A 21,319-nucleotide genomic window follows, 5' to 3' on the forward strand; every position below is an offset into this window, starting at 1 on the left:
TTCTGAATCGCTCTCAAATTTCAGCATCAGCATAATTACCCTTCCCTATGTTGAAGCCTGTCTTGGGTCAAGATTTGTGCTAACATCCTTCCTATCAAGAACACAGGGATCAAGAACTCCCTCTGCAATTACACCTATTGAGTGCTGATAGTACAGTGCTGTACAGGACACAGATAGCTATCAAGACTGCCCCTGCTTCAAAGAGTTTATAATCCAAAGAAGTCAGACACAGCGTAGATTGGACGCACTGGGAATGACTAGGATGTAGAAATACATACTGTTGAATTCCTGTGGACATCAGGGAAGAATGTAGTCTTCAGGAGGAATTTGAATGAGGAGAGGATGGAGGCTGAATGGAGGGAGTTGCATGGAAGAAAGCCCAGATGTGAGAGAAATGGATCAATGGGGCATCAGGCCTCGTGTCATTGGGGGAGCAGAATGGTCAGGGAAGAGACTAGGTTAAGATGAAGGCCAGGGCAAATTTCTGTAAGGACTTGGAAACGAGGAAAAGTCTATAAACTCAGGTTCTGATCCAGCTCTCACTAAAGTTAATAGAAAAATTCCGAGGGTGAAATTGAAGTCAATGGCAACACCCCCATTGATTTCAGATAGTCCCTGCTCTGAAGAGCTTGACTCATACTGATGTTTGCTGCTCTTCTCTTTTTGCCCTGCAAACTTTAGCTAACCCTACATATTCTTGTATATCTGCCTTATTCTCCATTTCCAGTCATTTTTATTTTAATTTGTGGGCATCCCTTCCTGAAGACACGCTTATTTACTGCATGCATTCTTTTTTTCAGAGGAACTGAGCTATAATTAGAGTGTCCCTTAGGATTTCTGAGCATCCTTCCACTCTGGTGAGTTTCAATGCTATTTCCCATTGCACCTTACTAGCTAGATTTCTTAATTCGCCAACATATGCCTTCCTCAGATCAAAAGCTCTTGTACTGCTGCATTGTGTGAACACATCCCTTGCCGTGCTGATTTCAAGTAACTGGTTGTTACTGGTTCCTATTATTCTCAGACAGTGCCTCTCTCTGAGTAAGAAGCAGCTGTAGTGTGCCTTCCTCTCTGGCTGGAATCTTTACTCTGTGGGTTGTTAGTTGGCATCTATGCTATCTTAAGAAGTTTTTTGCAGATGTCTGGATGGTATTTGTTACCCAGTAGACACCTAGATACAATAGTTAAAATCCTGTACAAGAACAGTGTTTCATGACTCAGCATACCCTGAGAGGTTTCAGAGTAACAGCCGTGTTAGTCTGTATTCGCAAAAAGAAAAGGAGTACTTGTGGCACCTTAGAGACTAACCAATTTATTTGAGCATGAGCTTTCGTGAGCTACAGCTCACTTCATCGGATGCATACCGTGGAAACTGCAGCAGACTTTATATACACACAGAGAATATGAAACAATACCTCCTCCCACCCCACTGTCCTGCTGGTAATAGCTTATCTAAAGTGATCATCAGGTTGGGCCATTTCCCGCACAAATCCAGGTTTTCTCACCCTCCACCCCCCCACACAAATTCACTCTCTGGGTGGAGGGTGAGAAAACCTGGATTTGTGCTGGAAATGGCCCAACCTGATGATCACTTTAGATAAGCTATTACCAGCAGGACAGTGGGGTGGGAGGAGGTATTGTTTCATATTCTCTGTGTGTATATAAAGTCTGCTGCAGTTTCCACGGTATGCATCCGATGAAGTGAGCTGTAGCTCACGAAAGCTCATGCTCAAATAAATTGGTTAGTCTCTAAGGTGCCACAAGTACTCCTTTTCTTTTTGCATACCCTGAGAGTTAGCCCAAGGATTTTTCATTATTTGTATTACAGTGATGCCTAGGGGTCCAACCAAGATTAGGGTATCATTGTACTAGGCACTGTACAGACACATAGCAAGTGATAGTCCCTGCCATGAAGTGTTTACAGTCCAAATACATAAGACAGACAAAGGGTGAGATGGGAAACAGAGGCACAGAGACTTGCTGATGGCACACAGTACATCAGGGCCAGAACCATGACTAGAATCTTTGTCACCTGACTTCCAGCCCAGTGCCCTATCCACTAGAGCACACTGCCTCTCGTTCCCACGCTGGTGTCCAGGAGGTGTGTAGCAGGGGATCTGTGCCTAGCATATTGTGCCTGATACTGACTCACTAGCAGGGAGAGGACTTACACACAGCAGCTCTAAGAAAGCTGAACAACTGTAGACAGCTGGCTGCAATACTCCACAACCCCAGGAAAGTATGATTTTTGTGTTGAGTGGAGCAGCTGTCGCAAACACTGCAGAGGAAGCTGCTACCAACAGTAATAACTTGGAGGATAGATATTAGGAAGCAGATGTGTCAGCTTATGGAGTCTGTGTTAAGGATGCCTCCCTGTCAATGAGGCCTCTGCTGAAGAACCCTTGGCAGCTGTCTGTCCCTGCAGGAACTCTGAATCTCAATGAGATACCATGTGTGAGAGGGAAGGGAGCAAGCACTGAAATTACCAGTGCTGGGGAGAAAAATTGAACTGAAGCTGCTGGAGCTGTAAGGGTTTTGCTTGTGTTCGTTTTCCAGTGCCCACAGAGCTGGTATATTAAAACGAAGCAGTAGGGACAGGTCATGACACAGAGAAACACAGGCACCAAGAATGAAGGGGGAAAAATAGGAACTGAGTAGAAGGAAGTGTAGCAGCAGTGAATGTAGTGATGCTATGAAGTGCCAGCCAGTTTGATCTCTGCAAACGTGGGTGTGGCCCCCCCAAAAACAGAAGTAGCCACCTCCCTACAAAAAATAAGGAGGGGAAGGGCTTCAGAAACAAAGATCAACTTGTGATGGGGTGAGAGAATGAAAAAACAGGGAAAAGGATTAAAGATCACCAGCTCAAAATGAGGCACCCAAAAGGGACATTGAGAAGAGAATTCCAGACAACACCCACTTCTCTGAATCAGTGGACAGTGCCCAAAGGAACTTTGTCTGGATATGTGAGTTCAGAGTGAAAGGAAATAGGTGGAGGTGGATAGAAAACAGAATTTACATTGTGTGGGAAATTCTGACATTTCAAAATTTTGTTTTGTTCCAAATCGGCAAGTCCATGTTTCAAAATTTTTCTGCAAAAAGGAAAGTGTAAAAAATATTTGATTTGGAAACACTGAAATGTTTTGTTTTAGATAACATCTAAATATCTTGTTTCCATGTCAAATTGTTTCATTTTGATAATGTCAAAGCATGATATTATAAAATATTTTGTATATATTACATTTCTTATGAAATATAGTATATGTTAAATATATGTAACATTTCTAATATACTATATAAATAAAACAATAATGTAATATGAAAATCAAAATGTATTGAAATGATGAAGTTGAAATGGAACATTTTTACCTTATCTAAATGAAACATTTTGACACAATCCAAAGGAAACAAGAAAGTCAAAACAATTCATTTAGACTTTTTCCTGTCAAAACTTACAGTTAAATCAACACATTCCTGAAAAATGTTTTGATTGCAACAAAACCACGTTTTCTTGTTCTGTTGAAATTTTTTTGACTAGCTCTAGAGGTAGACTGGGCTATCACAGAGAAGACTCCTCCTCCCTCAGCCCTCTAATCCAGCTTTCTCCTCTTGGTTTGATAAATGGCTGTTTTGGCCAAGTGTAAAGGGCAAGATGGACAGTCCTGTAAACTGAAGTCTCAGGCAAAAGAGAGCAGGTACAATGCACAAAGCAGCAGTTCCAGCTTCCATATCACTATAGCTCAGCCCTGATCTGTACTGAGAGATGGTCAAATGTTCTGGCCAAACTCAGACCCACTTGTCTGAATTCTCCTTTCATGCTAGTATACATCAGGAGTAGCTTTGGTGAGTGCATCAGTCAAAGGAGAATCCGGCCCAATGGGTGAGAAAGCTGGAGTCAAATGCTCTTGGGCTTCTGATCTGCTTAGAGTGTGAAAAAGGTGGCAGAGAGAGGGAAAAAATCAGGAGGAAGAAGTAAGGTGAGAGAACTTCTAATGAGAAATAAATAAATGTGGTGTCTGTATACAGCACGTCTGTCTAGTTTGGAGAGCTCATCTATCCCTATGATAAACCACAGGTTCCCCTTTAGCTGCAGGGATGCTGGAACAATTTGTATAGTGGGGAGGCTGAGAGCCATTGAACCAAACTGTAAATCATATGTTGGAAACCACTTCAAGCCAGGGGGTGCAGCAGCACCCCTAGTTTCAGCATCTGTGTTTGGCTGGACAAACATTAAAAACAAAGGTTGAATGTGACTTGGGGATGGGCCAAGGGGTTCAAATGACAGTTTGCTAACAAACCCGAAAAAACCAAGAAATAATGGGTAGGCTTCACAGCACTTGGGCTCTGCAGACTTTGCCTGATCCTAATGCAGACGTGTGCCCCCCAGCACAGCGCTGTGGCTATGCCAGCGCAGTGCCCATAGTGTAGACCCATCCCTGCAGTGAGTACCGGCCTCGGCTGGGTTAGAATGAACAGTGGTGACCTAGAGGTGCAAGATGAGAAGCATTTGTTAAAAAATTGGGCAGCTTCAAGATTGCCAGTGTCTGAACATGGGTCTCCTCTCTCCCTACGTACGCCAGCGTATCCCCACTGATTTGGGCCAGTCTGAGAGAGACTCGGGACTGCTGCCTCTTTGCTCCCAAGGGCCCCTTCATGCTCCCCACACACCTCCAGAGCCTGTAAGGGCTTGCCGAAGCAAACAGTCAGTGCCCAGCAAGCGAGAGTGTAAATCTACCTTGTGCTAGGGTGCTGCCCACTGTCTGTGTTGACCCTGCAGCCACGTACTAAAAGTTCCCTCATGAGCTTTGAGCTACTCCCACATCAAAGTGGGGCAGATCACAGTGCACTGGGAACTTTTTTTGTGCGGTAGCAGCATCCACGTGGACAGCTGGTGCTTGACAGGCTGGGGTTCTCGGGACACATTTTTTGGTGGCCTCATTGCAGCCACTGACTCTTGCTGGTGGCTGCTCTCACGTTTTTACCTAAAATACTTAATTAACTTGAGAAAACCAAATAAATATGCACAGATACATGTCCAAGTCAATGTAATTTATTTATTGCTAGCTAGTAAGTCTCTTGGGAAAAGTGACATTAACAAACGTACAAGTATCACTTTTCACAGCAGACTTACTCAGCCCTGGCAAATCTGGGGACAAATTAAGCCCTGGCTGGAGAGTCGGGGGAGGCAGTGGGGGCCAGGGGAGATGGGGGTGGGAGGCTGGGGGAGGCAGCAGGAGGCTGGAGCTTGAAGCCCCATGGCCAGAGCTTGAAGCCCCATGCCAGAGGATGGGGCCCAGGGACAGAGCCCGAAGCCCTGTGGCTGGAGTCCGGGGCCTGCCGCTGCACAGCCAGACCCTGGAGCTGGAGCCCAAAGCCCCACAGTCAGAGCCTGCTGCCCTACCACCCCTGGGAAGGAGGGACACTCACCGGCTGCCAGCTCCTACAACAGTGGTTCTCAAACTATTGTACTGGCAACCCCTTTCACACAGCAAGCCTCTGAGTGCAACCCCCCCCCCCATATAAATTAAAACCACTTTTTAATATATTTAACACCATTATAAATGCTGGAGGCAAAGCGGGGTTTGGAGTGGAGCTCGCGCCCCCCATGTAATAACCTCCCGACCCCCAGTTTGAGAACCCCTGTCCTACAGCATTTGCAAAAAGAAAAGGAGTACTTGTGGCACCTTAGAGACTATCACAAAGTTCAGCCACCAGGTTAGCCGTGACATTATCGGGGATAGTGTTCTTGACGGCTTGTAGTCCATCTTTGTGTGGAGTGTTGGTGTAGAGGGCTTCTACATCCATAGTGGCCAGGATGGTGTTATCAGGAAGATCACCGATGGATTGTAGTTTCCTCAGGAAGTCAGTGGTGTCTCGAAGGTAGCTGGGAGTGCTGGTAGCGTAGGGACTGAGGAGGGAGTCTGGCACCCTGACAGCAGGATTGTCTGGCCATGTAAAGTACTCCTTTTCTTTTTGCAAATACAGACTAACATGGCTGTTACTCTGAAACCTGTCCTACAGCATTGTGTCCCAAGTGACTTCAGATCGGGGCAGGGCCCAACCCCTGCTGGTGGCCCCAGCAACCAAACACCAAGGTGGTGCATCCAGGAGAAAGGGGTGTGTGCTACTTTGCCCTCCCTCCCTCCCCCGCCCCTCCCCATCACAGCCCAGGAGCTGTGGCTGCAAGAAAAGCCCCTGGTGGCCGCATTTGAGAAATGCTGCGTGGGAGGTAGATTAATACCCCAGCTTGCCACACACCCAGGGCACGCCTTTACGGGCAGCGTAACAACGCTGCGTGCTTTAATTTGGCTTGTGTAGTCGCAGCGCAACGCTGAGAGAGAGCTCTCCCAGCGCTCTAAAAATACCACCTCCACGAGAGGAATAGCTTCCAGCGCTGGGGCACTGTCTACACCGGCACTTTACAGCGCTGAAACTTGCTGCACTCGGGGGTGTTTTTTCACACCCCTGAGCGAGAAAGTTGCAGCGCTGTAACATGCCAGTGTCGACAAGCCCTAACTGTTTGTTTAGAGAAGCCCTAAGAGACTTCATCTGAAGTCAGTGTATCCTGTGGCTGGAGAGCAGGGTCCCAGGAGTTGACTGACTCTCTGGCACCAGCCTGCATGTTTTCTCCACGGTCTCTTCCCCGCCCTGGCCTCAAGCCCTTTTGAGCCAGAATTCATGGGCTCCGCTTCCCATCACCCTGAGGTTTGTTGGCACAGATTTGTCCCACAGTTCAGTTAAGCGATCTGCCCGTGACCACAGGATTTGGAACAGGGGGACCTGGAGGCCATGGCACTCCCACTTTTTACTAGCCGTAAGGGCAAATGACAGGGGAGGGGGCAGAGAGGAATGAGCAGGAGTGGGGGCTCAGGGGAAGAGGCGGTGCAGGAGCGGACGCCTGTGGCCTCCCCCCACTTTCAGAGTGCTTCCTCCACTCCTGCCCATGACTCGTAGGGCTTCTCTACACAGCAAAATGTATGTGTTTCAATTGAATTCACTCCATTTCCTTGCTACAGCATGGCCAGCTCAAACAGTCTTAAAGGTGTTAAACTGAAAACAAGGCCTTAAGGGGAGGCTGTAACTGAGTTCACACCCCTTGAGTTCACACTAAAGGCCCTACCTTCTCTAGGCTGTAGCCATGGCTACATTAGGATAAAAGATGTGTTTTAACACGTTAGCTAACGCATGTTACAATCCAATCAGCATGAGGCAAGTTGTAGTTTTAAGGTGTTAATTGGCCAGGGTCAATCTTTAGGGCTGAACATGTGTTAAAACTACAGTTTACTTTGTGCCCCCTTGGATTTTAACATAAAAACTCACCTTTTACCCTAGTGTAGACAGGGTCATAGTCAGGGCCCCAGGGAGCAAAAGTGTTTTTAAGCATGAGAAAAGAGGTGCTAAGACATGTGGCTTTTTCCTTTTTCTATTCCTGAGCCTCCCCTGAGGAGACCTGACTCAAAGGTCTGTCTCTCATTCCACAGTAGCCGAATCTCTTGGATGTCTGCATAACCTTGTGCAGGGCACCTGTCAGTGGAGTCGGCTGTTGGTGATTGACATCTGGCACTGGGGCAACTATTAGGTACTCATTTTACGCTCTCTTAAAGGCATGGTGCCTGTTTCGGTTCAGTTCTCACTACAGTTTACGTGTCATATGGCTAAGGGCTGAATGTCAGTCACCCCGATGCCTTTATCTTCCTTTCCCATGTCTTCTGTGGGGAGCACACGGCAATGGGACCTAGCGTCCAGTTCCTTGGATTTCAGTGGGAAACAAAGCAGTCCCCCCTGAATGGAGTTCTAATTTAGGGTACATCTACACTGCCCACGTTGCAGTGCGGCTGCGGCAGCGCCGTGACGTGGGCAGTGTAGACACGCTTTATTGCTGGGGGAGAGCTCTCCCGGTGATTAAAAAAAAAAAACCCCACCCCAGACAAGCAGTGGTAGCTTTATCGCTGGAAGCGCGGCTCCCGGCGATAAAGCGCTGTCTATACTGGAACTTTTCAGTGCTAAAACTTTTGTCGTTCCGGGAGGTGCTTTTTCACACCCCTGAACGACTAATGTTTAGTGCTGAAAGCGGCAGTGTAAACATGGCCTTAGATTGAATCTGTGTCCTCCACTCTGCAGCATGGTATCTTACAGTCTCCAGGCAACCAGCTGATTAGTCACTTTGTGTATGTTATTCTTATTATTATTCTCGTTTATTTATTTATTAGAACATTATGCTTTTTTCCCCCCAAAGCTTTTGTGTGGGCTTTGGTGAATATTTAAGATGTAAAATGAGTGTGGATGTCGCAAAATCTTGTGAAAACCACTGTTGTCAGCTCTCGTGATTTTATCGTGAATCTTGCATTATTTGGTGTTTTTCTTAAAGCTCCAGTTCCTGGAATCATGTGAATTCATGAGAATCTCAGGTTTCTTTCTTTTTTTTTTTTTTTAAGTAAGATTCTACCCCTCATGGGGGTGGAGAAGAGCATGAAAACGTGAATTCAAAAGACTCCGAAACCAAAAAAGCAAATAAAAAGAGCCTGATGTTTATTACTTTTAAGCCAATCTCGTGATTTTTTTTTTTTTTTTTTAAAGCTAATCCCATGACTTTGGGGGCCTCACTCCTGATTTTTAATGCTTGGGGTTGGCAAAACTGGGAAACCTCCTCCTTCCCAGCACAGGTCTCACAAACAGAACAGCATCTCCAAGTCCGTTGGAGTGTGGTGATTGCTCGTTAGGAGCCCAACCCTACTCTGGGAACAGAAGGAGAGCAGTCTGCACTTTCTGTTTCATTTCTCTTGCCCCGCTAATCCCTTCAGTTCTGCTTTTCCTCTTCATATCTTCCCCCTCTCTGCCTCATATTTTCTTCCTTCCTTTTTACTCTTCTTCTTCCCAGTCTCCTTTTCCTTGGAGATCACATTCTTCTCATTCAGTCTGTATTTCTTCCTTTCTCTCTTTCTCCCTCTGTTACTGGTTAGCTTTTGTATTCTGGTGGCACCTACTTGCCCCAACTGTGACAAGGGCCGCATTGTTCTAGGCCCCTCTCTAGACAAGTCACAGCTCAGAGACAGCCTCTGCCCCAGAGTGTGTGCAGCCTGTGTCAGACAAGACACAGCTTACACGTCTGTTTATAGTTCTTGTCTGTGTTTGTCTCTCTCCCTGTTCTTTCGCCTTTCCTTCCTTCTTACTTCTGGTTATCTTTCTCTCTCCTTGCTTCCTCGGCTCAATCTTCGTGTCTCTATCCTTTTTCTGGTTTTTCCCTCCGTCCCTTTCCCCTCCTCCCACTCTGCTTCCAGCTGTAGACTCCTTACTCTATGTTTACTCCCTAGTCACTGCCACTCTGTCTCTCTGCTCTGGGCTATCCCTCTCCTCACCTTGTCTGAGCCCTCTCCTCTTCCCTGCCTATGTGGGCGGAGGCTTGACGTGTTTTCCCCACTGCTTGGCTCAGGGGAGTGGTAAAGTGGGATTTTTCAGCTCTTTTGTTCTCTTTCACTATGGCTTGAGAACCACCAGTCTGCCCTGGTGGCTCATAGAGTGAAACATTTGGAGAACTAAGCAGCAGGGGATCGAGGTACTACAAGTGGGTCTATAGGAGAGATTCATTCTATGGACCAGCCAGCAGGGCTCCACGGACCATAAATTGGAGTACCTCTGGCTAGCAATCTGTCTTCTCTGTTACAAGGATTTATAAAGTATCTATTACTAGTAGTAGTATTGTAGTGCCCTGAGCTGCACAAACACACAGTGAGAGACAAGTCCCTGCCCCAAAGCACCTTAAAATCTAAATAGACAAGACAGATAGGAAACTGAAGCACAGAGAGGTGAAGTGACTTGCCGAAGGTCACCCAGCAGATCAGTGGCAGAGCCAAGTACAGAACCTCAGGCTCGTGACTCACAGTCCAGTGACTTATCTACTAGCCCATGCTGCCTCACCTCCTCTCAGGCTGGGGCTGTTCCATTAGACTGCCTGTCTTTGAGGCATTGCTTTTAAAAATTGCAGCTGATCCCAGGGAAGCAGAAATGTCAATGTTAAAAATGACACCGATCGCCAACTGCAGGCCCGTGAAACTGTATCTAAGACAATTCTTTAGGCCAGAGTAATGACTAGATAATTCATCAGAGCTTTATTTTGTGTCGTGTTTTTCACACAGACTGAATCCCTCCATACTTTGGAAAGTTAAATAATACAGTTAGAGAGATAATGACAGCCAAGGGAGAGGAAAATTAAGAGGCAAAGGAGAGAAGACGTGTTTTCAGATAAGAATTGAAAAAAAATGGAGAGTTAATGAACCAAAGAGATAGAGGGAGGCAGTCCAGGCAGAAGTGCCTGCAGAGGAGAAGGCTCTCCCTTGCAGCAGTAATAAGATTGTGTGACGGGATAGCGACTGCTAAGACTGAGGAAATCTCCTCTGTGGTTCTGCATAGTTTATTGCATTGACTGTAAACTGTCTTGACAAACTGATCTTGTGAAAGCCAGGGGCCTGCACTCAGCCAAGGACCCAGCGTGGGATAGGCCCTGACCTGGTTTTTACTTTCCCATAGTCTTTATGCTAGGAGGCATCAGTAACTGAGACAGTGTGTTTGTCATTGAAGGTTTTGTGGCTGCTTCTCCAATTGGCGCCTTGGAGTTTCTAGCTGGCACCATTACCTCCAACGAGTGGAGTTCTCCCACCTCCCCTGAGGGGAGCAACGACTCAGGGGGCAGTGAGGCCTTGGACAAGCCCATCGACAATGATGCCGAGGGTGTGTGGAGTCCGGACATTGAGCAGAGCTTCCAGGAAGCGCTAGCCATCTACCCGCCATGCGGACGGCGGAAGATCATCCTGTCGGACGAAGGCAAGATGTACGGTAAGGAGAATGGAGGGAGCTTCCCACCACCAGAAGGAGTGAGATCTGTGCAAGCCCATCTGTTCTGCAATGTAGGATGGTCTGAATGAGATCTTGAGATGGCCAAGAACAATGCAGCAGCTCAGATTCGATACATTTTTTAAAAGCAACCAGAATTACAGAAAGAAGTGTGGGAGGGTCAAAATTGGGTTTAAAAGAGGCCTTTTCGGGGAAACCAGTTAAGGGGTAAGCCAGAACCGGGCATATTGCTGATACAGGTTTTGGATAAGTGTAATACAGTGGCTTAATGAATGTGAGCGTATGGCATCCCCCACAACCATCATTATGTTCCCCTGAACTTTAAGTGGGAGAGGCCTGTGATTTGGTGCTGAAGGTCCCAGGTTCAATCCCCACTGATGGCCAGGGTGTCTGTGTGCAGAGTTACTGACTTTGAGAGTTCCTGGGGGGTGCTCAGTCCCCCCTCAGGCCCTGCCTCTTTCTGTCTCATTCCGCCCCCAAGCGCACCCCACCCCTCGCTCCACCCCCAGCACCTCCTGCATGATGCTGAACAGCTGATCCTGATGGGTAGGAGGTGCTGGGGGAGAAGTGGGAGGCACTGGGGAGGGGGGGAGGAGCTAGCTGCGAGTGGATGCTGAGCACCCACCATTCTTTTTCTGTGGGTGCTCCAGCCCCAGAGCACCCACAGAGTCAGCACCTATGTTTGTGTGTATGTGTCCAGGGGTTGTTACACAGCCTCATTATATGGCCTTTGAATGGGAAATCTTTGAGCACAAGCTGCATATGAATTCTGCTCTCTGTGCTTCCTGGTGACAATATTTTGTCTACTTCCAGCCCTGGTATGAATATTTTTCGCCTTTGGGCTGTTCTCAGCTGGCTAGGACAGTGGCCCTTTTTTCTCTAAGGACAGAATGATAGAGACAGTAGCTTCCTACAGTCAGGAATAAAGAGAGGCATCCGCCTGCAGCAGAGGGGGGGAAAGTATCTGTCTGGGACTGTGGAAAAGCAGATAAGGGTATGTTCTATAGGTGGAGTGGCTCACCCAGGGTTGTTATACAGTAAAGGTGGTCACTATCTTGAGTTAACTGGCAATCAACTCATGCAAGAGGGGGAAAAAGGACAAAGCGCAGGAGTTAAGAGGAAAAATTCTAGTGCTTCTGTGGCAAGACCAAATGAGAGGCTGAGATGGCACAATCTGTGGTTAAAAGTCCCCAGAAAAACAATGTGTCATTCCGCTAGTAAGAGTCTCTTCTGAGGTCTCTTTTCCCCTTCCCAACCAGGTTTCTTTTCTGGATTGCACACCTCCACCGTGGTAGTTTGGTTCCCTGCTCCCAGGCTTCAAGCACAGCAGTTCACAGGTTGTTCTGATTAGCTTCTGATGGACCCATCCAGATAGATCAGGCCTTCAGTTTGGCATGGGTGAAGTTTTTCTAAGTCCTTCTCTACAAAGGAAGATTTTACCAGTTACACTTGTATAGTGTTATACCTATAGCAGTGGTGCTCAACCTGTGGTCAGGGGTCCACGGATATATCTGAGGGGTCCGCAAAAGACTTAGATGGAACAGAATTCAATTACACATGCAGACAATAGATTTCCAAAAGGGTCTGCAGCTCCCTTTACATTTTTGTAGGGGTCCACAAATAAAAAAGGGTTGAGAATCACTGACCTGTAGGGTATCTTTTCACTGCAGAGTTCACCCGGGCTCTACCCTGGGGGTTGCTCCGAACCTCCCTCCCATAAAACCCTCTGAACTGAGTCTAATGGTGCTCTAAACCCGGACAGCCGGGCACAGCTGGGGCTATAGGCTGGAGTTCGTAACCCGGCCACTTCACAATGAGGATGCAGGCTAACCCACTTGACTGCTGATAGTCCTCCAGTGCTCAGAAGGACAGACAAGTTCTCCCACAATTCACTGGGAAAGAATCACAGAGAATCACAAAGAAGTTGGGGAATGTGTGTGCCCCCAGAAGTCCTAACAACCATAGGCGCCAGGTTTCTAATCTGCCGGGGGGTGCTCCCTTTCCCTGGCTCTGACCAGGCCCCGCCCCACTCCACCCCTTCCCCCAAGGCCCTTCCCCTTCCCCGCCCAGTTCTGCCCCCTCCCCTGAGCACACTGCGTCCTTGCTCCTCCCCCCTCCCTCCCCAGCGCCTCCTGATGCCACGAAACAGCTGATCCATGGTAGGCAATGATCGGCGGGGTCTGCTGGCAGGCACGAGGGACTGGCGGGGAGCTGATGGGGTTTGCCGGTGCATGCTCTGCATCCACCGTTTTTTTTTTCCCCATGGGTGCTCCAACCCTGGAGCACCCATGGAGTCGGTGCCTATGCTAGTAACACACCTGGGCAAGTGCAGCACCAATGAGCACACAGTAATGTAGCTAAGACTTTGCAGTGTGGCTGACCTAGGTCCTCACACCCGGGTACTGAACATCTGGTTAGCTCTGCAGTGAAGACGTAGTCATCAATTATACTGGTATTATTGCGTCTATTATTAGTGGAATGAGATGTAATAAAGGTACAACTATAGTGGTTTAAAGTCACATCTTAATTTACAACTCAAAAGCTTTCCTGTGTAGGCAAGGCCTTAATTTAACATCCACCTTGCTCATCTTCCTTGGTTATAAAATGTAGATTATCAACACGCTTAATACCACCTGTCACAACTTCCATTAACGTAAAAAATTCCCAGTAAAAGCAGGTAGTTTTTGTTTGGTTGGGTTTGTTTCTTTTTAAGCATTCTGTGCAGTATTTGCAACCAAAACATGGCAGCAATGTGATAGGCTGGGCGTGAAACTCAGGAAGGGGAACTGACAGGATGTAGAATTGAGATTCAATTCAAGAGTAGAATTGACTAGGAACAAAACTAGAACAGAAGTGAAATTGACAAGAAACAGAAGGGATTTACCTAGGGGCCTGATCTAAAGCCCATTGAAGTCAATGGAAGTACTCCAATTAATTTCACTGGGCTTTAGAGCAGGCCCTAGATGAGCAAAGTGCAAAAAGTAAATAATGCACCCTCATGGTGAAAAGTGTAGACCAGACTTATGGGGCAAAGAAGTGTAATGAACTCACTACCCGTGCTGGGATGGTACAATGTCCCTGCTTGTCCTCAGTGCACCTGTTTCCAATGTGAACGGTTAGTTCAAGGCACCCCTGGCAGGCCCCCAGCCACTGATTTTATACCCTCCTTTGCTTACTAATTTCTGGGGTCCATGCCAAGGAAGAGGGGCCCAGTGTGTGATCTGTAGAAAGATCTGACCAGACAGAGATGTAAATATAGTCCTGAGATCATCTTCACAGTTTATAAGCCAGTTTGTGGAACAGGACAAACTCTGTGTGGAGCAGGCCCAGCCTGCAAGGGAAAGTTATGCAGCTGTCTCTGTTTGATGTGCACAGAATTCACTTATCCTGAGGCAGAGGTGCTAGAGAAAGTACATGCCCCTCTCCCCTGACTGAGAACTCTTCCTCCATCTCTAACCAGGAGGCAGCCAACACAAATGGACTGTTTCTGGTATAATAGCCCAGTTCACAAGGTGTCCTACCTTTAGAATGAAACTGCTTTCACCTTTGTGGATAACCCATAATCAGTTTGGAAGTGGTTATATTGGTTTAATTTGTGCCTGTAAACGTATTGATATAAACCAGGCACGGTGGACAACCTGTGGCTTGCACTAGTTTAATTGGTTTAAAATAGCTAAACCAGTACAAGTTTGTGCGTAGACCAGGCCTCAGACTTACCTCCATCACAAATCACCTCTGAGTTTGGCCCATTGTCCATGCTCCCCCTGGCTGAGGCTCCCTTGTGGGTAGCTGGAGTCCACTGAGGGGAAATGGCTCCTACGCCAACTGAAAATGAACCATACTCTTCTCTTCAGAGCGTGCCTTTGCCTCATGTACTGTTTTTGATGCTGGAGGTGTTCCACTGATCTTGTAGAAGTCTGGCTGGCTCCGGCAGGTGCCACCACACTCCTGAAGGAGAAGCCCAGCTTACTTCTCTGACAGCCTAGCAGTCTCCACTTACTTTGGACTCACTGCATGGAAAGCTCTGCTAGGATACCTCCCTGTTTGCTCACGGATATAGGACCCAGCCATTCCTTAAAGGAAATCAAAGGCCAGTCTCCCATTCACTTCTCTGAGCGCAGGATCAACCAGGATTTCTTATGTGATGAGGAAGGTAGCTTTTGATTGCAGCTAAGGTGCAGCAGGAATTGCGTTGTAGGGATGCTTGTGATTGCTGCTGTAATATCAGTGAGGTTTAGACAAGCAACAGCTTTGTTTTTCACCTTTTCAGACAATATTGGGCCATCATTAGGGGAATGATATAAATGACAGTGTACCTGCTTGGGAGCCAGGTCCGGTATTCTTTAACATTGTCCTTAATAATCTGGAAAGGGGGTTCACAGCACATCAGTGCCGCTTCCAGGTGACTGTGACAACAGAGGAATTGTACATGCCAGGGAGGAGAGAGAAATAACAAACAGGGAGACAGAGAGATTAGAAATGTAGCAAAAAGCCAGCCAATGAGATTCTGCTTGAAAGAATGCAGCTAAGCTACCTGAGAGAGTGCCAATCCAAAATACAGATATTCAATCAGAAGGAGACACAGAGAAAGCAGTGATGCAGAAAGAGACCTCCAGGGGAGAATGGCCAGCCCAGGCTTGAGTTTGCAGTGTGATGGGGCTCTAGGAAAAGGCTAGTGTGATTTTTTTTTGGGCTGAGTGGTGAAAGCTGGCACATCACAGACAGTCGCTCTCTCTGAGGTTCGGCTGTGAGTGCCCTGGGGGTGTTGTATTAATTTCTGGGGGACTATGTTACCACACAGGATTGGTGTGGTTTTCCCCAATCCAAAAAACTCAACTGGGAAAAAACTGAAAAACAAACACATCCGCATCGGTGTAATGAAATGAAACACAAAACACATCCTGGGCGATTCACTTCATAAGCACACGTGTGCCCCAAGCAGGAAAAGGCACATGCTGTCCAATGGGAAAGCTTCAGTCATGTTCCCAGTCTACTAACCAGCTAAACTTCTCACTCTCGTATCTGCCCTTGGTAGCTAACCTGTTGCAGTTTCAACTAACCCAGCTGGATTGTGCCAAAAAGACACACACAGTAAGTAGTTGATGCTGAGCTAACTGGCCAGGCATTCATGTTTTTAGAAAATTGACAAAACCCTGAAAGCTGCTGTGTCTTGCTGCTTTTGTTATGATGATCCAAAGAATTCTGGCACAGCCTCCTGCACATACATGGATTTGGGATCAGAATTTGGATCTCTAATTTTCAGTGCTAGCAGAGAAAGAAGAAACTTAGGGCTAGTCTACACTGGCAACGCTAGTGACTTGTGTGGTCACAACGCAGCGCTGGGAGAGAGCTCTCCCAGCACTCTAAAAAAAAAAAAAAAAAACCCACCTCCACAAGGGCCATAGCTCCCAGTGCTGGGGCACTGTGTACACTGGCGCTTTACAGCGCTGAAACTTGCAGCGTTCAGGAGGGTGTTTTTTCACAACCCTGAGCAAGAAAGTTGCAGCCCTCAGGTTGATGTTCCATCAACCACTTTTCTGTCTCTTCTTCCTGTTCTGGGTGGAACCTCTGACCTGTGCAGTTGAGAGCAGTAACAGCTAATGAAAAGGTTCCATTGCGTTGCTGAATCAATTTTCAATTTTGCCTTTGTGTGGTTCCAGTTCTTTGTTGTTAATTAGATCAGGCCAGATTTCTGCTGAGACTGCAGCAGTAATGTCATTAGCATGTAGTTTTTCAAGTTTCTCCCTCAGTTGCTTTGTAAGTTCATTGTCTCTCTGAAGAGTCCCTTGTTGTGTGAAAATGCATGTTATGTATTCATCAAAGTCCAATCCACCGAATATGTTCTTTTTTTGCATTGGTTTTGTTGTTTAAGCAAATGGCAAGACATCCATGTTGTACTTACTCTGCATTTTCAGCAACTTGGCACCCTACTCTGGGATTTTCTATTCAGACGTAGAATGAAGAGCATCATGTAGGGGTGGGGTGAGGTGTGGGGGGAGATTGTTACGGAGTTGTGGAGCCTCCCCCATGCAAACCCTGGCTGACCCCAAGCCTCTCCCGTTCAGTCAGGCACATCTGCCCCTGTCCCTGTGTGTCCCTGCAACCCCCATCCTCATGTGGCCCTGCACCCCCATTCCCATTCAGCCCCTGGCTCAATGCTGCCATCCCACCAGCTCCTGAGCCCATGCCCCAGTCTGTCCCCGCTGATCCAGCTTGCCATTTTGAACCCCAGTCTGTGGACCACCAACGGCCCCGTGTGCCCCACTCTGTCTGTCCTAACTTGGCTGCTGTGATGAACACAGCTGGCTGCTGGCTCTTCTAGTGCCACAGCGGTCTCTGGTGGGTGAAAGGCAGAACTGCAGCACTTAGTGGGCAGAATGTATTTTCGGGGGGGAATTCTGCACCGGACATGAATTCTGCGTGTGCACAGTGGCACAGAATTCCCCCAGGAGTAGCATATGCAGCTCTCTATCTTATGTGGGCTGCATCCACACAATATATATACACTACCTGTACATCTACAAAAAAGGTTTAATATTTGTTATATGACAGCAATATGATTCAAATCGATATAGTACCTTTAATTTCAACACTGGCAAATGTCTGCTAAGAGCATTTTAAATTAGCGAAATAAGTTAAAACATTAACTCTTAAAATTAATTAATTTACTGTACGGGTGGCATGCCATGGTGTATTGCCACCCACACTTGCACGCTGCTGCTGGTGGCACCCCTGGGCGGAGCACCCAGAGAGCCCAGCTGTGGACCCTGCCTGCAGAGAAGGGCAGCCCTGCCCGATGAGGGGTGGCCTCCCAGCCAGGACTGTCCCCCATTACCCAACCCACCCTGGGACTGTCCTCCCAACATCCAGACCCCCCCTCCCAAATATGGGCTGGCACATGTGCCTGCCCTACAGAGATAGGGTGTCCTGTCCAGGGCTGAATGGCCCCACCCAGTGACAGCCCCCTCCAGCATTCAGTCCCTCTCCCAGGGACTGCCCCCCATGCACCCATCCCTCCACCTAGGGACTGTCCCACAGAACCCTCCAGCAACAGCCCTCAGCCCCCCCAAGGAGTGTTCCCCAGCACTCAACCCCCCAATCCAGAGACTGCCACCAGTCCCCCTACATAGAGTCTGTCCCCCATGCGCCGGCTGCACTCCCTTCCCTGTGGCCCCAGCCCACTGCACCTTCCTCCCCGCGGTCCTAGTCCCCTGAACCCTCCTCCCCATACCCACTTGTCTCCTACCTTGGCTGCACATAGCTCAGCTGTCCATCTCGCCCTTCCTACCTACTGCTGCAGTCCTCATGCCAGGGAACCTGCTCCAGTTGGGGTCATTGGACCCACAAGCCTGTGGGGTGGAGGAATGCTGAGCACCCTGGCCTCCTGCTGATGCTACAGGGGGAGGCTGGGGTGGTGGTGGATGATGCCGGGCCTAATCCTGCACTACCTCATCTTTGCGTACCCCTTCCACCTCTCCCCCCTGCCCCCCCCGCCAGCTCTGCGTCCGGGGCAGGTGCCCTTCCCACCCCACCCTAGTTACGGCCCTGAGGATGTCACATGAGCTGCAGCTGTGTGCTGATTGGGCCGCAAGTGGCCCACGAGTTGAGAACCACTGATCCAGGGAAAAGTGCATATATAATTTCTTTAAATTGACCCACCTACCTTCCAGAAGTTTCTGGCTTCCAGCAAAACAAGCTTCCTTAATACTTCACTGCTCCATCAACTCTCCTCATTTCAACATTCTACTCACAAGCCATTGCCTTCTCTCCAATCCCTGTTCTCCTCCCACCCTATGTGTTTGGATTGTTCTATCATTTTCTTATTGTTTTACAAAGGCTAAAACAAAAACCTTGATGCTCTCCTTGCTTCCCTTTCAAATTTTTAGAACAGTGATAGCCTTCATTCACAATTGGAGTCTAAAGTTTCATTTAGTTTCTTTTTTTCCCTCCTCTCTTTTCACTGTTTGTTTATTTGGGAAGTTTTACCAGGTTTACAAATCCTTGCCATGTAAATATCAGAAACAAAACTAATAATTACAACAGTGAGCTTTTGTTTAAAGAGACATTATACAGGACTATAGACATCAGATCTGTATTTAAGAAGTTGTGACCATATTAAAGAGTGAGCATCATTACATCCATAACATGTCATTTCTAGTGATTTTATAAAATTGAGTGAAATCTCTGATTACACATTTAACAGACAGGGCATGTCTATCAAATGTTAATATTCAAAAAAATTGGACAGGTGTGTGGGGTTTTTTTTTTGTTTTTTTGGTGAATGTACTTTGAGTATTGAATAAAATATCTAAGTATCTCTTTGCCATCTGTCTATTTTGATGGGTATGTAACAACCTCCTGTAGAACTGAAGCCTAATATTTCTAGTGTCAACCTGCTCTCAAATATACATTACTTTCATCTAACAACTTCAGCATGACCAGAGAAGTTCAAAAACTGTGAAACAAAAGAAAAGAAAATGGATTAAATCCACGGAGTCAGGATTTTTTCTGGAGAAAAACCAAACCAACAAAAAGCTTAGTTTTTCACAAGCCTGTTATCAAAAAGATCTTGAAAAAGTGGAATGAGTTTTGAGAAGATGGACAAAGATACCAAACCTAACACTGATCAGGGGTCTGAAGGGACCGATTTAGGACAAAAGATAAAAGTAGCTAAATATATATACTGTGACTAAATGATGGCCGAGAGGTGTGGGGGGAGGGCATATACATTATTTTTTCATTGTTAATTGCAAACATTTGAGAAGTAGTTTGTAATACTTTTGACATACCTGTATTTCTGTGAAGCAGGTGGTGCAAAGTTATAGTAGGGTGTGAGAGGGGCGGATTGGTTTATTTGTGGCTCTTCTCTTCGAAATGCCTGATTTTCACAGGTTTAGTTGTTATTTTAAACTACAATATTCCAAGAAGATACTTGTTTGTTTCTTAATAAAGTTTTCTGTGGGGGAATTTCCTTTTTATTTGCTCTAATTTTGCCATTAATTTCACTTTGTGATATCAACTTCTCATGGCAGGGCAATGTAAAAACAAGGATCTAATCAGTTTTAACTATATTGAGCATCATCTGAAACACTGCAGTCATCTACAGAACTAAATGAGATTTAAAAACTGCTTTTGCAGGTGATTAGAAACTGAAGCTAAGATTCCAGCGCTACAAAATAAAAGTGCGTATTTATGATTCTTGTTCTCAGAAGGTAGCGTTTTCACAAGCATTCAGTGCTGGGTTAACTCTGCTCCCATTGAAGTCAACAGTCAAACTCCTATGGAGTGCAGTAGGAGCAAAGTTAGGCTGATGCTGAGCAATTCTGGGATTCCCACCCTGAATGTATGAGTTACGATAGATCAGCGTTCCTGGGTCTGTGCTCCCTAGTGTCTGTCTAGGAGAAATTTACACAGATACACACCAGCATTGGGCAGCTTTCCCCTCTGTTAGAGAGAGAAAGTAAGTCCATTGCCTCTGACCATTAGCTCCTTGTCCTGCCCATAGATAGAACTCACACCCTTGCTGCTCCTACTCTGTGGCGAATGTGCATAATGATGTATTATAACTCGTACATTACTGAAACAAACATTGCAGATACACAGGTTTCTTTTCTCTAAAGGTACTAATCTCCATTCTTAGAAACTACAAAACTCCAAGGCTAAATTCTCTAAATATTCTGTTTGCACTGGACATGCTGCAGCCTAGGGCTACAGGAACTGATCAGGACTTTTCCTACAATTGTTCCTCCTCGTACCGCGGACTTCTGTGGCTCTGGGCAGAGGAACTGTGAGCAGGGACATTGTCTCTCCTGTGATCTCAGTGCTAGAGCCCAGGCAATGAGGAGGAGGAAGACACCTGATTCAAATACAGAGGGGATAAGAACAAAACCTGGGGGATGGCAGCAGAGGAGATAAACAGGGACAAGGAGCCTGGGTGTGGAGGGGTGGAGACCAGTACTGGTTGGGCATGGATGTTGGGGGGGATTTGCAGTCAGTAGGGGTGTGGGTACAGATGGAATGAGGAGCTGGGGTGAGGGTTGATTAAAATGCGTGTTTTGGGTTTTTTAATTGATTTTTTTTATTTAAATCAGGTGGCTTTGATTTAAATTAAGTACTGGTTTATTTTTAAAAATAAAATTAAATTAAATTTGAATTTGACAATCTAGGTTAAGGCCTAAATTTATAATCTATTAAAATCATTTCAATTAAATACAAAAAATAATATTTGGCAGCACTTATTTGCTGCTAAGATTTAAAGAAAGTCAAGCCACAAAACTGATAAAGTCACTGGCTAAGTGCCTGGAGCAGTAGCTACTCTACATGTGCAAAGAGAACACTTTCTTCATTTCAGTTTATTTAGCTAGTTCAATTCAATGATTAGTTCATTCAAAATTAAGAAACTAATTGGGAGCAAAAAAAGCAGGAATGCTCATTTTCCTCTTTCCATCTATGCAGTGGGACAAGACACCAACAA

General features: G+C 46.6%; 1 protein-coding gene and 1 long non-coding RNA gene across 7 annotated transcripts in view; both read left to right on the top strand.

The window, feature by feature from the left end:
• LOC140899205 (uncharacterized) overlaps nucleotides 1-10,661 on the top strand; it is a 17,218-nt gene extending 6,557 nt beyond the window's left edge. Inside the window, exon 3 of the long non-coding RNA XR_012155242.1 lies at nucleotides 10,573-10,661. This is a non-coding gene — a long non-coding RNA (uncharacterized lncRNA). The remainder of the gene's footprint in view (nucleotides 1-10,572) is intronic.
• A 75-nt stretch (nucleotides 10,662-10,736) lies between these two features.
• TEAD4 (TEA domain transcription factor 4) overlaps nucleotides 10,737-21,319 on the top strand; it is a 58,892-nt gene continuing 48,309 nt past the window's right edge. For 4 of the 6 annotated variants that reach the window (XM_073314138.1, XM_073314158.1, XM_073314109.1 and 1 more), the window contains exon 1: nucleotides 10,737-10,827. Coding sequence is in view for 1 of the 6 variants with exons in the window: in XM_073314147.1 (XP_073170248.1) it covers nucleotides 10,821-10,827 (7 nt within the window). In the remaining 5 variants the exon portion in view is untranslated. The remainder of the gene's footprint in view (nucleotides 10,828-21,319) is intronic. The other 2 variants (XM_073314128.1, XM_073314147.1) reach the window with 2 other exon arrangements.

Source organism: Lepidochelys kempii, chromosome 1 (assembly GCF_965140265.1).
Source record: "Lepidochelys kempii isolate rLepKem1 chromosome 1, rLepKem1.hap2, whole genome shotgun sequence".
Taxonomy (NCBI): Eukaryota; Metazoa; Chordata; order Testudines; family Cheloniidae; genus Lepidochelys; species Lepidochelys kempii.